General features: G+C 32.6%; 1 protein-coding gene across 1 annotated transcript in view; it reads left to right on the top strand.

The window, feature by feature from the left end:
- LOC149420683 (uncharacterized) overlaps positions 1 to 15,393 on the top strand; it is a 31,342-nt gene that overhangs the window by 13,601 nt on the left and 2,348 nt on the right. The window contains exons 2-5 of the mRNA XM_089636893.1: positions 8,489 to 8,687; positions 11,599 to 11,746; positions 13,885 to 14,027; positions 14,577 to 14,762. Of these exons, the coding sequence (XP_089493019.1) occupies positions 8,489 to 8,687; positions 11,599 to 11,746; positions 13,885 to 14,027; positions 14,577 to 14,762 (676 nt within the window). The remainder of the gene's footprint in view (positions 1 to 8,488; positions 8,688 to 11,598; positions 11,747 to 13,884; positions 14,028 to 14,576; positions 14,763 to 15,393) is intronic.

Raw genomic sequence — 15,393 nt, 5'->3', positions numbered from 1 at the left:
GTGAACAAATGGGCAAGAAGAGCATTGCAAAAAAATACCCTTTAAACTTTTATATTTCAAAATTTTTGCCAAGTTCTTTCGTGTGTACATATATTCCTATTTTAAAATGGTTTCGTGGTAAATAGTGCATAATATATTTATTAGGTAGGTACCTGTCTATGTTCAACATTCTACATGAGTGGGCACGTGGGCAGGTACTTACTTACCTACAAAGTAGCCTATCCGAGTGACTAAGTAAGTACTGAGGCCAATAATCACATTATTATATTGTATAGGTATATCTTCTCTATAAGTGACCTGTTCGTCAATATTGTCAAGTCAAATATGGTGTAGAAATGTCAAACAAGCTAATTATATGATGGCAAATAATTATTATATGTGCTATGATAGTATTATTATACACAAGGAAGACAATTTTCCTATTAAAACTATAAGAATTATACTCCAAGATCATAAATATTGGTGGTTTAAATCTGTATGCACGATTGGACGGGATAAAAATAGGATTTTGTGAAATTTGTAACGGTCGGATATAAACCGAAGGTTTTCTTTTTTTAGCCTGAGTGTTTTTACGGCGTTATTTTTATCCAAACGATCTGAATTGTAGACAATAAACAATGTTAATAACCAGTTGATTGCGAGATCGACACTTTACAAATGATATTACGTCACAGCAATAAGTACAAATGAATGAGGAAATGTTTTATCGAGACTTTTCTTGAAGGGAGTGCTAAAATCATAAGGATTTTTCACAAAACAAATAAAATTCAATAGATTAAAATATGGTACAACTGTGCCTTTTTCCAGAGTGGGAGAGACATTAATTCAGAATGGAAGCTTTGCTTTAAATAGCTTTAGCTATTGTGAGCAATTCCCATCGACAAAATAATTAGATTTTAGTGGCTTTATCAACTTTGGCTTATGTTGAGTATTTTGGCCTCAGATTCAAAATTATGTAAGTTTTGTATGAAAAATACCGTTTGAACTCTTTTCATAAAAATTTTCGACACTGATGAGATAAATGTTTAGAAGTGTGTCTGGTTTTAAGTCAGTTTTTCCTTGCTCCGAGTGAAGTTGATTGAAGTTTTATTGGCTGTCTGTGGCGTATGGGTCGAAGGTCTTGCATATAAATAATTAGCGACATAAGTTTACAGACAATAAACCACATTTCTAGGGTTTTCCTATTCACTGCAGTTCGAGCACTGAACAAAAGCGCATAAAGGTCAGCAGTAAGTAGGTACCTAACGCGTTGTTTTTCTGTAGCTAATTGAATTATATGTGACTTACATAGAGTATCTCCACAGCACGAGCTCGCTAATCAATAATCACGACTGCATGCAGTGCAAAACAAACCCACACAATGCACACTGCACATGTCATGTTGGATATATTACACATTCATATATAATCATAGGAATATATTTATACCATTGGGTATTAAATAGAATATTGCACGCGACAAGGCTGCGTTCCGAGCGTGAATCACTCCATTCTGCATTCTAGAGTCGACATTATTCAGTGGCGGATTGGGAGGTCCTAAAGAAAATTATTTCCCTCAGGGCCTAGAGAAGCAGTAAACTAAAACTTAGTTGAAATAAAATTTTAAATAAATTTTAATTAAATGAAATCTACGTAAATCAGTAAAATTATTCGTGAATGAATGCATTATATCTTCTTTTATCCAATATCTAAGAGAAGTCAAGCGACCTTATATCAAGGTTTTTACTGTCGCCTGTCGGTTACTATTACAATAAGTCCTTATATTTATTGTAATTTTTCTTAAAATATGCTTAAAAATGTAGATAAATAAATATACCTAATTGAGCAACTGTGTCAAGCATAACATCACATTATTTTTTTATTAAATAATTAATCAATTTACGGATTATAATAATGTGTGTTAATTAAGATAATCCATAAAACTAGTTTTCACTGCTTTTGTTCTTGTTTAATGTTTTTCTTCTATAGAAGCTGGCGCTTGTGTTTAAAAGAGTGTTGAGCATCAGGATGAAGAAAATTTAATGTTTATAATTATGATTCAAGGAAATTTGAATACTAAATAATAAATGTAAAAGTTTCATCATTGTGGTATTTTTACACTGAACTTCTCTTTAATCGCTTTTAGTAGGTGTTTATCGTTTTCAATTGATCTGATGTTTTCAGGTAGGCTGTTGAAGTATTTTTTCTCTAGATAGATGTAATAATGTTGAGCAAAAGTGGTGTTACATTTTTGTGCTGAAAATATATGTTTTTGAAGAGTACGATTTTCAGTTAAAAGCTGTGATTTTGTTTTTCTTTTATTATTTGAATTATTATGTTTTTTCGGTCAAGGTCATTAAATTTTAAAACTTTAAATTCTTCAAAAATTTTTGGATAATCTCTTGATTTTTTCAATATTATTTTTATAATCAGACGTTATACAATTTCAACAGAGAGTAGATTTGTTTTGTATGGAGCTCCCCAGCTGACTACGGCGTATTATATGTATAAGTTAGTAACGACAGGAATACAAAAATAAATCAGTAATCCTTATGAATTATCACAAATTACTGCAAAGAAGAAACATTTTTAAAGTTAATGCGCTTCACCTTGACTTGTTAGGAATTATTCAACATTCGGATTTGAACGAAATCACGCACTATACAAATGGCGATAAGATTGAAATTCCCGCTAACACCAGCAAGCTGCCTGTTTTGATTTGTACAAAAAAAGCATCGCAAAAACTTTGTGAAGTTCAGGCAGAAATATTAAAATATTTTCTGATCATAATCTAAAGAACTTAATTTGCAACATTATGCAATAAAACCATATTCGAAAAGAAGTGCCTGAGTGGGAGAGTTTTAACTTCATCATTTTTTATCGGATTAAACTTTTTTGTTCCAGGTTTATAAAGCAAAAACACATCATTTTGCGTAAAATAATATATTTATAACGACTTCTCTTTCACTTGAAAAGCAGATTTGCGAGGTCTTATTAAAATTTAAGTAAATTTTCTAGGCCAAATTAGGTAAAAAGAGTTGTCGATAAGAAGTAGCAACACCCTTGAATATTATCAACGTAAAGAATTTATACTAGGTCATCCCATTAGGGAAAACACAATCGAGGAGAATAATTAAATAAACATTAATAATTTATTTATTATATAACTAACTGAACCCCGCCGCTCATTGCTGTGGCTCAGTATGTCTGTGCTGATAAGAAAACAATAGCGTATGCTCCTTTTTCGTTCAACAGATGGCGATGTTAAAATAAACATTTTTTTTAACATCTATATATAATATAGGTATATAAAAACACGTGTATTCAAATGCAACGTTTATTTAAAGCAATCAATGAAGAACTTTCCGAGATTTATGATTTTGAACAAACGAACATTTACACTTTTATTTATATAGACTAGTAGTTATGTATAAAGTATGTCGCTTCCAAAAAAGTAATTAACAAATCAAAACCAAAATTTTCACTGAAAACTTTCTTTTTTTACCTCCAACTGACCTTCAACTCTCCCAAAGCTCTAACTGAAACTACAGAATCGGTTAACGAGTTATAATAATGTAACAAGTTTCTACAAGATATAAGTACGTATAGTTGATATTATATCTTGACTATTATTATATAGACTGTTAAACCTGCACAAATTCCATAACTCCGGAGTTTACCGTTCGATATTTTAAGAAAATCCCAGGCAAAGCGAATAATTGATGTTGGTGCTTTTATACCATAGATGGCACCACTTTCATTATTATTATCGATCAGCCAATCGCAATCCCACGCTATGGCTGTCGTAATTAATGGTTTTTAAGACACATTAATTAATTAAAGTGTTTCGCTACGATTTTTGCCAAGGTTTCTTCTACCTTATGTTTTTTGGCGAGTTATTAATAACTCAAATATACTTCACAGTTAAGTTCTATGATTAACCTTGTTCGTATTAGACAAAATATTTCTCGAGGAGAAAAATCACTTCTCCAATCACAAGTGCTAGCTGTTTCATCACGTACTAAATGTTATCTTTACTCTTACGTCACAATTTCAAGCGTTAATTATTTGACGCCATAGAAATAAGCATCACATGACGTCACATAGTAGTTAATCCCGACCAAAATTGCGTTCCAAGCGGTAACTATGACGTCACGAGTTTAGATTCGTTGTTTTTAATAATTTTTCTTTATCGATTTATTAATCGTAGAACTAATATAGTACTCCTTCCCATGATTTTAACTCAAAAACTATTGCTAAGGTTAATATTCAAATGTCACCGTCACACCCGTCAGAGCCACTTTTCAAAAAATTTAAAATCCTAGGTATTCGTCAATTCTTATATAAAATATGAAAAAAACACACAAAATATTCACACCCGTTACTCGTCACACCTAAAATGTGTAATTCCTCCAACAAAAACAGCATTCGCCCAGCGACAATTCTCTTATATTGCTCCCAAGATATTAAATTCACTCAATATAGATACTAGACAATCGGAAACTGACCATCTTTATATAAAAAAATATTCAGAATTGGCTATTGGTAAAGGGAAGGAACTATTTCAAAGAATGTCTCGTGTCATTAAATTAAATTAACTGTTCTTTTATTCCATTCTATTCATATGTTTTCTTTTTTTTCATCTCTTTTTTTCTGTCTCTTATCTCTGCACATCTTAACATTGTAATCAAAAACATTACGACTACCATAATACGGGCATGAGCCTAGTATAGTGGTTGTAGACAGCAAAATAATTGTGAGCAATTCAATTTTTATGAATAAAGATACACCAAAAAAGTATATGTATACAATAAAACTTTTATTTGTTTTTCTATACGTAAATCATTTACATATATTTTTCATTGTAATTCGCTGTGCTAAATTAATATAGATCGTTCTTGGAGATGGTATACAAATACACTTGGGAAAGTACGAAATCCAAAGAAGTTATACCACAACAAAGAGAAAACTCATTATTAGTATGCTGTGAAGCCCAAATCAAGCTTTTTGTGTGTCTTTTGTATTCTCTGAACTATAAATAACCTCATTGTCGAAACACCGTGAAGTGTATTATTTTGCTGATATTATTTCAATTATCAGGATGTCCATTGTATTTTTGCAATAGCATCATGTTCCAGAGTGATAAATTCACTCAGTATCTCTCTTATGCGAGATCACCCTTCAGAATCGAAACTTTTCTTGAATCGGCTTTAACCCCGTTTAATAACCAAATCTGAATAATAGCCTATTACTTCCCAACTTTCCCCTTACTCTTCCCCTCCTTACTTTCGTCAACCTCATAATAAAAACCAAAACTAGAGATGCCATTGTCCCAAGGGCGTATATAAGCAAAACCTCCTAGATCACAAGGCCGGGACACTAATTCAAAGCAGTCTCCTAACTTGTGTGGGATTTTACAAAAACAATTTTTTTTTTCAAATTATTTCTATTTATTAAAACATCTTAAAATGTTTAATTTAATTTAAAAATATATATTTTTGGAGGTTCCCCACCCCAACGGCCTTGGTATTGCGTAGGAAAAAATAGAATAGTACTGGTAGATGACATTCCTGGAAAATTATCAACAATATTATATCTCTTATCAATGACGTCGCAAGACCCCCATAATGAAGAATTTTTTTTTTTTTTTTTTTTTTTTTATAGTGAATAACCTCACAAGAGTCCCAACTGCTCCCGTCTGGAGCCAGTGAGACTATGGCATCCCCAATTGGGGGATGTTGTGAGGCTGAAGGTAAGTGGGGAAGGGAAAGAGGAAGGTGGGGATGTACCTGGCTATTCAGATCTAGTCACTAAACACGGCTAAAGCCATTTGGAGCAACGTTTCAATTCTGAATGGTGGTCTTACACCAGGGCGATACTGGTAGTATCTTCCACTCTGAAGTAGAATGCTATAGCTACAGCTTCAGGCCGTTAATTATGCAATCGTAAAGTTAATACCAACGAAAAACCAGATAGATAAAATAGTTAAAATACAATTCATGCATATTTTTATATTATTACGTAAATGATCCAACTATTTTTGGATCTCACAGATTGGGGTCCCCTGCTATTATAGTATTTCATAGTATAAATGTAATGTCAAGCTTATTCTTGTATACCTCGAAGGGCGTCGCGGCGCATCGAGTCGTCGCGCGTCGTTTATTTGAACTTAACAGTATTCAAAGGGCTCGCAATAAACTCGCCGTATCGAGAGAAGACCCTGAAATGTCAACATTGACACTGTAGGTACTCTATACAAAGTAGGGCAAATACCAGGCGTGTTGGGATTAATGAGTACATTGGTTACACTAACAGCAAATTAGGGACAACCATACTTAACTAGCAGATAAACTAGGCATCACACAGGTGATGCCTAGTTATTATTTTACACCTATTATTTTTTTCTTTACAAATAAAAAAATAATTTTGTGCCTGCGTAATAATATATGAATGTCGTATAACTTCGTTAATTTGAAATTTACTAGACGAATGTAAACTGATTTAGGTAACAAACTTCATAAACAAAATTTATAGTCAATCAAAACTAAAATTGTGCGGAAATTGTGTATTCTGACATACAATTCGAGTTTCTCCCACTCTTTCCCGCAATTTTAACCAATTCGGTTTGAGAACTTTAAAATTTTGAGGTATATCGTCTTTCATGAAGTTGGGTTCATAACTTTTTTTTCTCTTCTTTATATTTGACTTTGGAAAACGTTTTGTTTGGTGAGACATTTATCTGTTATAGTTTTTCATTCGAATTTTTTGTCCTGGTAAACTTTATATTTCTGAAAAAACTTCTTCTATGAAAATTGTAAAAATGGTCGGAAAATGGATCAGGATATTTTTCTAAAAAAATATATTTTTGATTTTATTTTAAGTAGAAAATTTTTTAAATTTAAATTGGATAAAAATGGGTCGAAAAATTGTGTAAAAGTTTTTAAATTTTCTTTTTGACATTTTTTCATCGGGGATGCAGTTTGAAAACTTCAACGGTTCTTTTTGAAAATAACAGAGGGCGCCACTTCCGTTTACAACGATCCTAAACTGTAGTAATTAAAATAATAATACTGTCAGACATTATGAGGAATTCCAGATTATTTGTTGTTTAAATGTACACCGACTAACTGCCAGTTTTTCTTTAAATCACGTTTTCACAGTAAAATATGTGTTTTTTTTAATTTGATTATTTTTAAGGATTTGTTTTCATGGGAAATACATGATCAAGATATTTATGATATTTTTGGGGTTTTCGAAGTGGAACAGATCGGCATACTTCTAAAAAGGTTTTTTTCATTTTTCGTAGGGTAAATAAATTTAAAAATGTTACTTTGTTTGAACCACTATATATATTTTTATATAAGCCGACCGGTTTCGGAACAACCGTTTCTTCCACAGGGTATGGTATGCAGATATTTTTTAAACTCATAAAAGCACAGTTGCCAATCTCATACACAGTGGTGTCCTCATGACAGTCAGAGGGAATCTGAGTTAGATTATTTTATTTTTTTATTCGATCTTACAAGTCCGATTAGCGCCTGATTCGCAGATTTTGAGTTTTTATACGGACAAAACTATTTATTCATATTCATATGCCGTATGTACAGTCGCAAAGCAAAAAATTATCTAAATATTTTGAAACATAATTTACAAAAAGTATATTTTTGTACAGCTGCAAATAACTAGTTAGGTAAATATTAGGGAAAAGGGAAAACAATTTGATTAAATTAAACCAATCATGTAAATATAGGTAAAATAATGTGTATTCATCACGACATCATTAGTGCTGTCTATAATATTATGCCGTAGAAAATAATTGTTTTCAATGTCTCTGATGAATACACGTGCAGTCTGGGATAAAATGGATTGACCTCTACTACCATCAACATTCTGCACACATGGCTGCATTGGTATAAAATATGCATACGTCCATGTTTATGCAATTGGAACCTATTACGCTTGATAAGTACCTGCATAATATATTTCATATTTTATATTTCAGTAAAACAATATAAATCGCCCTTCTACGTAATTATCTTCCTTACAAAGCGTTACAAAATTTCTGCAAGCAGAGCCGCGAATTAGGAGAAAGGAACTAAGCAAACGGAGCGAAACGCCACTCGGTCCGTGGAATTTTTTTCCTGTTTATATGCACCTTTAGAATTTACCTGGCGGTAGGTACTATTGAAAGTACCTACCGCTAATTTCTGAATTCCGCAAATTTTTTGTTTAAACTCAAAAATACGTTCTTGAATCATTATTTTTTTAAACTTGCATTCATTTTCCAATGAGCCATCTTGGTGCTGCCATTTAAAACCTTTTAAACGATCGCAGCGCCCTCAATTTTTGTCTGCATTATTTTGCCGAACTGTATCGAGACCTTTTTGGTACTTACCCTACATATTGTAAAATGTGTATTATTAGGTAGGCAGGTACCTATCTAAATAACGTAAACATATATTTGTTATGTGCCTACCTATGTATTAAACATTTGTTCTATCCCATCAAGATGACTCCCCCCTCCGGCAAGACCCGCCTGCGCGTGCTGACCTACATGTGCCCCACGCACCCGGTGCAGCTGTACGAACTGATCATGGAACTCTTGGAAAAGGCGTTGGACTGCCACTGCACGCTGACTTACGAGAGCCGGGGCGCGGGCCCCCTGGAGGGGCGCGAGGACCCCTTCGAAGCGGACCAGGCAGATATAGGTAGGGATTTTGAGGATACCCTATTTCTCTACGACTATTGAAAGTGGCAAGATGGTGTCAGGTAATCTGGAAAGCTCGAAGCAGATGGCATTGGCACTGGTGTGGTTGGATATCATTTGCATGATACGACAGCTATGTGACACGGTTTAAAAGATATTATTTTAAGGATTTAAATGCATTTTATAAAAAATCTTTGATAAATGATGGTGATTGGAGGATCAAGGTATTACCAGAAATTGAATTGAGAAATATAAATAATAATTGGGGAAAAGGATTACTTGATTTGTCTACAACTGCTACCTATTTCAGATTGTTTTCTAATGAACGTTTATATCTACACATACTTTTAATTTAATAAGATAGGCAACACATTACGCTATACGCATCATGACTTAGACACTATTTAAGCATATCGCTCGCCATACACTATCAATGAGAATGTATGGCAAGGGATATGCTTAAATAGGCCAAGCCACGAAATTATAGCGCGTTTATAGCCTTATAAACTTACACCATTGTATGCATAGGAATACTTACGTGGTATCCAACTTCACCAGCGCCCACAGCTGATTCAAGCGTTTCAAATTACCTACCGTTCTCCTGAGACTCCTGTTCGTTGTTATTGAAGTTTGGAGGTATAAATCCATAAATAAACCACTCACTGTATTGATCATAATACTTTCCGTGCTCCCGGTAAATGTTCTTATAAATTCGAATCAAAATTGCATTTAAATTTGGGAGATTTTCATACTCGTATTGCTTTTGTGTGCTTCTGGAAGAATTCTAATAAATTTGAATCAAAATTGCATTTAAATTTGGGAGATTTTCATACTCGTATTGCTTTTGTGTGCTTCTGGAAGAATTCTAATAAATTTGAATCAAAATTGCATTTAAATTTGGGAGATTTTCATACTCGTATTGCTTTTGTGTGCTTCTGGTAGAATTCTTATAAATTTGAATCAAAATTGCATTTAAATTTGGGAGATTTTCATACTCGTATTGCTTTTGTGTGCTTCTGGAAGAATTCTAATAAATTTGAATCAAAATTGCATTTAAATTTGGGAGATTTTCATACTCGTATTGCTTTTGTGTGCTTCTGGTAGAATTCTTATAAATTTGAATCAAAATTGCATTTAAATTTGGGAGATTTTCATACTCGTATTGCTTTTGTGTGCTTCTGGAAGAATTCTAATAAATTTGAATCAAAATTGCATTTAAATTTGGGAGATTTTCATACTCGTATTGCTTTTGTGTGCTTCTGGAAGAATTCTAATAAATTTGAATCAAAATTGCATTTAAATTTGGGAGATTTTCATACTCGTATTGCTTTTGTGTGCTTCTGGTAGAATTCTTATAAATTTGAATCAAAATTGCATTTAAATTTGGGAGATTTTCATACTCGTATTGCTTTTGTGTGCTTCTGGAAGAATTCTAATAAATTTGAATCAAAATTGCATTTAAATTTGGGAGATTTTCATACTCGTATTGCTTTTGTGTGCTTCTGGTAGAATTCTTATAAATTTGAATCAAAATTGCATTTAAATTTGGGAGATTTTCATACTCGTATTGCTTTTGTGTGCTTCTGGAAGAATTCTAATAAATTTGAATCAAAATTGCATTTAAATTTGGGAGATTTTCATACTCGTATTGCTTTTGTGTGCTTCTGGAAGAATTCTAATAAATTTGAATCAAAATTGCATTTAAATTTGGGAGATTTTCATACTCGTATTGCTTTTGTGTGCTTCTGGAAGAATTCTAATAAATTTGAATCAAAATTGCATTTAAATTTGGGAGATTTTCATACTCGTATTGCTTTTGTGTGCTTCTGGAAGAATTCTAATAAATTTGAATCAAAATTGCATTTAAATTTGGGAGATTTTCATACTCGTATTGCTTTTGTGTGCTTCTGGTAGAATTCTTATAAATTTGAATCAAAATTGCATTTAAATTTGGGAGATTTTCATACTCGTATTGCTTTTGTGTGCTTCTGGAAGAATTCTAATAAATTTGAATCAAAATTGCATTTAAATTTGGGAGATTTTCATACTCGTATTGCTTTTGTGTGCTTCTGGTAGAATTCTTATAAATTTGAATCAAAATTGCATTTAAATTTGGGAGATTTTCATACTCGTATTGCTTTTGTGTGCTTCTGGAAGAATTCTAATAAATTTGAATCAAAATTGCATTTAAATTTGGGAGATTTTCATACTCGTATTGCTTTTGTGTGCTTCTGGAAGAATTCTAATAAATTTGAATCAAAATTGCATTTAAATTTGGGAGATTTTCATACTCGTATTGCTTTTGTGTGCTTCTGGTAGAATTCTTATAAATTTGAATCAAAATTGCATTTAAATTTGGGAGATTTTCATACTCGTATTGCTTTTGTGTGCTTCTGGAAGAATTCTAATAAATTTGAATCAAAATTGCATTTAAATTTGGGAGATTTTCATACTCGTATTGCTTTTGTGTGCTTCTGGTAGAATTCTTATAAATTTGAATCAAAATTGATTCTTTTTGGTTCAGTTTGATTTACTCCATCATACTTTCAGCACTCCGTTTAACAATATTTTTAAGTTGGTATTCATTTTATTATTTATAAGTTAGTAATCATGAATTTAAATTTGGATGTGGTAAAAGTACCTATTCACCTATTCTTTATTTCTGTGCTCCCGGTAGAATAGATATTTTTATAAATTTATGCGCATTGATTTTATTTCAGGTTTCACATATTTTTAGGATATTATTTCACTCGGGGGTTATTCAAATCTCCTCATGTTTATTCCTGTGCTCCTGGTAGACATTCTTATAAATATGAATCCATTTTTTTTTTTTAATACGTTATATCTTTTTTACCTTTATTTATTCTGCGCTTCTAGTAGAAATATTGACATATTTATATTATTATTTGCAGCGTTCATGTCAGCTGCATCTTTCATGAACTTGAAGAAGTCCAATCAGTTCGCTGAACTTCTTCCGGTCACCCCCGTGTTCACGCATCCCAAGAATGTCAACAATGAGCCGGGCTACTACGCTGATATCATCGTACACAGAGATAAAATGTGAGTTCACACTGCATTATTTATTAATTGTGATATTATTTACAAACAATAGCTAGTATTTAGTCACAATAACGATTGATTCGTTCTTATCAGTGGCGGCTCTAGCACATTTTCGATGGTGGGGACTGACATTTTTTGTGTTGATACTGAAATCTCAATGCCTGGAGAAAGTGAGACTACTAAACCCGAAATATGATATAATAAAAATAAAATAGATAATTTTAATATGAAATAACACAAATTCTTGAAATAAAATCTAGTTGTGATCTTCGGATTGCTAGTGGAGACCTTAGCCCTCGCCCACGGAGGTCACAGTTATTTATATTCATCTATATTTCAACAGTTTTTCACACTTAGAGCATAATTAAATTGTCGACTTGGAAAATACTTTTTCACACCATACAATAAAGCAGTACTCGATATAAGTTCTAGCCTTGATTTTGGCAGGTTAATAATTTTTCATCATGACTGTAATTGACTAACTAATGTATAAATTATTTAGTTTTATTTAGTCATATTATCGTAGTTTAAATATAAAACGGCTTGTAAAGTTGGGAACAGTGAAAAACTTGACTTATAACCACGGCGTTTGTTTGTATTTTAAGGTTGGTTTTAACATACCAACGTTGAACCAGCATAGAAGAATCAGTTGAACCAGCATAGAAGAATCAGTTGAACCAGCATAGAAGAATCAGTTGAACCAGCATAGAAGAATCAGTTGAACCAGCATAGAAGAATCAGTTGAACCAGCATAGAAGAATCAGTTGAACCAGCATAGAAGAATCAGTTGAACCAGCATAGAAGAATCAGTTGAACCAGCATAGAAGAATCAGTTGAACCAGCATAGAAGAATCAGTTGAACCAGCATAGAAGAATCAGTTGAACCAGCATAGAAGAATCAGTTGAACCAGCATAGAAGAATCAGTTGAACCAGCATAGAAGAATCAGTTGAACCAGCATAGAAGAATCAGTTGAACCAGCATATTAAGACGGATTGCGGAAATGCAAATTTTTATTTGCTGTTACCAAGTTTAATTTGTAAAACTCCATTTTGAGTTTTTCTTTTATATAGGTATTCAATAATATTATTCTTCAATTTATAAACAAGTTCTGCTTTGTAGTTATTATTACGCGTGACAGCGGTTTCTCCTTCTGAAGGACACTTTGATAATGCCTTCAGAAGTCGAAATAGCTGTCACTCGTAGTAATAATAACACAGCAGAACTTCTTAATAAATAAATCGTTTTTTTAATAAATTTAAAAAATAATATTATTGAATAAGTACATAAAAGAAAAAGTTTTTTTTCAATTAAAAAAAATACTAAGTCAACGTAGTTATATGTATTTATATTAGACATAGTTTTATTTTTCGATGTTATAATGTACATCATAATATATAATACTTAAAAAAATGTAAACAAAGTTAGAATCATTTTACTGTTTTATAATTGTACATTGTTTGTTTGAAAGTAAGAACAATTAATTCTCTATGGCTTTATCTCAATTTTATCTGTAATAAAGAGAAGCAACTTGACCCGTGAAGAAGTTGATAAAAACTTATAAACACAAAGTTTTTGTGCTTTTAAGATAACCAAGTCTCTTTTCTGGTTTGATTATACCGAGTTACTAACTAGATGTAAACACGAAGATACTTCGCAACTTTCCTCGTACACTTCAGTATTCATTTCTTTGAGTCTCACAATATACCCATTGATAAATTGTCGCGAATGTTAGAAGAAGTTAGAAAAACAAAAGGGTATGTTTGAGACGATGTATTAATGTGAATGAAGCAAGGTATGCCAAGACCGAGTTGTTTGGTGATCCTCTCTGCCTACCCCTGCAGTGAAACAGCGTGATGGTTAGTTAGTTAGACAAATTGATAAAACAAATTAAATTAGCAAATAATCAAGAAACTTTTTTTTGCCCTGGAATTTCCATTGTTTTTTTCCGTACAAAACTATTTTTTTTTCGCATTTCAACCTGAAAACTTCCTTTAAAATGTCGAAATTTCCAATCTAGAATCACCTCCCAAAGTTAATGCACTTTACCCCCGGACCCCGTGTATAATATGAAATGTTTTACAGATGTCAACGAGAATAATGCAATTTATTTAATTATTTAAAATGTACAAATTCCAGGGCACACAATGTATCAGAGCTTCAAGATCTACGAGGAAGCAGTTTTGCGTTTAGCAATGAAGAGTCTCTCAGTGGCAGTGTAGTAATCCTCAAGGCCTTACATGATGCGGGAGAGAATGCTACTTTCTTTGGAAATACACTAGGTAAAATATGTACATATTAATGTATTATTATTTGAGAATATATTATCTTGCTCAGAAGTCCTTGCCAAACCTAAAAAAATAATTAATCATTGCGCAAGAGGTTCATTATTAAATTAATTTGAATGGTGAATTGCCTAATACAAAAAAAATAATTGTTTTCTAAAAATTGTACATCTGTTTACACATTAAAAATTGCATCTTTCTAATGCCTGTGACCATAGACATTTCCAGTAGACCATAGTCAACATACGAAAATATTAATATTCAATGTTGCCCCAAATAAGTTCAAGGTAGGGCAATTTCGGTAATAGCATGCAGGATTCACACATTTATAAATTAAAAGATAATTTTTTTTATAAATTTAAAATTATAGGATAAACGATGAAATATAGGTGGATTCATTGGTTTTAAACCAGTTTATATGTTTCCGTATTTAATATTTGGAATGAGCGTAACCGAATCCAAAACTAAATGCCTGGAAATCTCTATCGCTCAAGGCATTTTGTTTTTTGACAAAGACATCATAATAATTGTTATTTAATGTTACAGAATCTGGATCCCACATGTCTTCAGCGCAGATGGTTCTGACGAAGCAGGTGGAATGGGCTTCGGTGGATGCCACATCGCTCCTATACAGCAAGAAATACATGCAGGACGGAGGCCGAGACATTGTCATCCTCAAGTCCATTGGACCCCTGCCTGCCTATCCTGTCGTCATCAATTCTAGATTACCAGGTAACATCATGTTATAATATAAATATAAACTAGTTGAAAACCCTGAGACCAACTGTAGATCGAGAATCAACTGAAAACTGTGTGGGCTGAAGCTAAAATACCAAAGTCAACATTGACTGCTTTATTGCTGTCTTAAACTTCTGTGAACTCAGTTATGTCAGAACAGTTATTTTAGGAGAGAAAATGCTTTTTAAAAACTCCAGAAACATTGGTACTTTTAGCACTAGAACACAAAAACATTTTTTTTACATTTACTCCATGTGTTGAACTTGAGGAAAATAATTTCCCTCGGGGCCTCTGTCATCATTGGGGATTCTGTGTGGGAAGTCTTTTTAAGGAAAGGAAGAAAAGAAAATTCTGGGAAGGAAAAAAGGATGAGGGGTGAGTGATGAATCTAGAGGCCAGAAACATCAACCGTCAAGACCTGAACAAACCTCACCACGTGAACCCAGGCACCCCTGCTAACACACCAAATGTAGCGAACCACTTGGGGAGATCTATGGCAGAGGTGTTGGTTATTCAATGAAAATATGTTCAAATACATCTACTGAAATTCGTAAATTATTTCCATACCTACCTATGATAAACAAAACTTCTTACTAGGGGAATACTAAAATCTAAAGCCTAGACT

The sequence above is a fragment of the Hesperophylax consimilis genome, chromosome 10, assembly GCF_061612785.1.
Source record: "Hesperophylax consimilis isolate HC1 chromosome 10, BYU_Hcon_1.0, whole genome shotgun sequence".
Lineage (NCBI taxonomy): Eukaryota > Metazoa > Arthropoda > Insecta > Trichoptera > Limnephilidae > Hesperophylax > Hesperophylax consimilis.
This window is presented reverse-complemented; position numbering and strand designations above follow the sequence as displayed.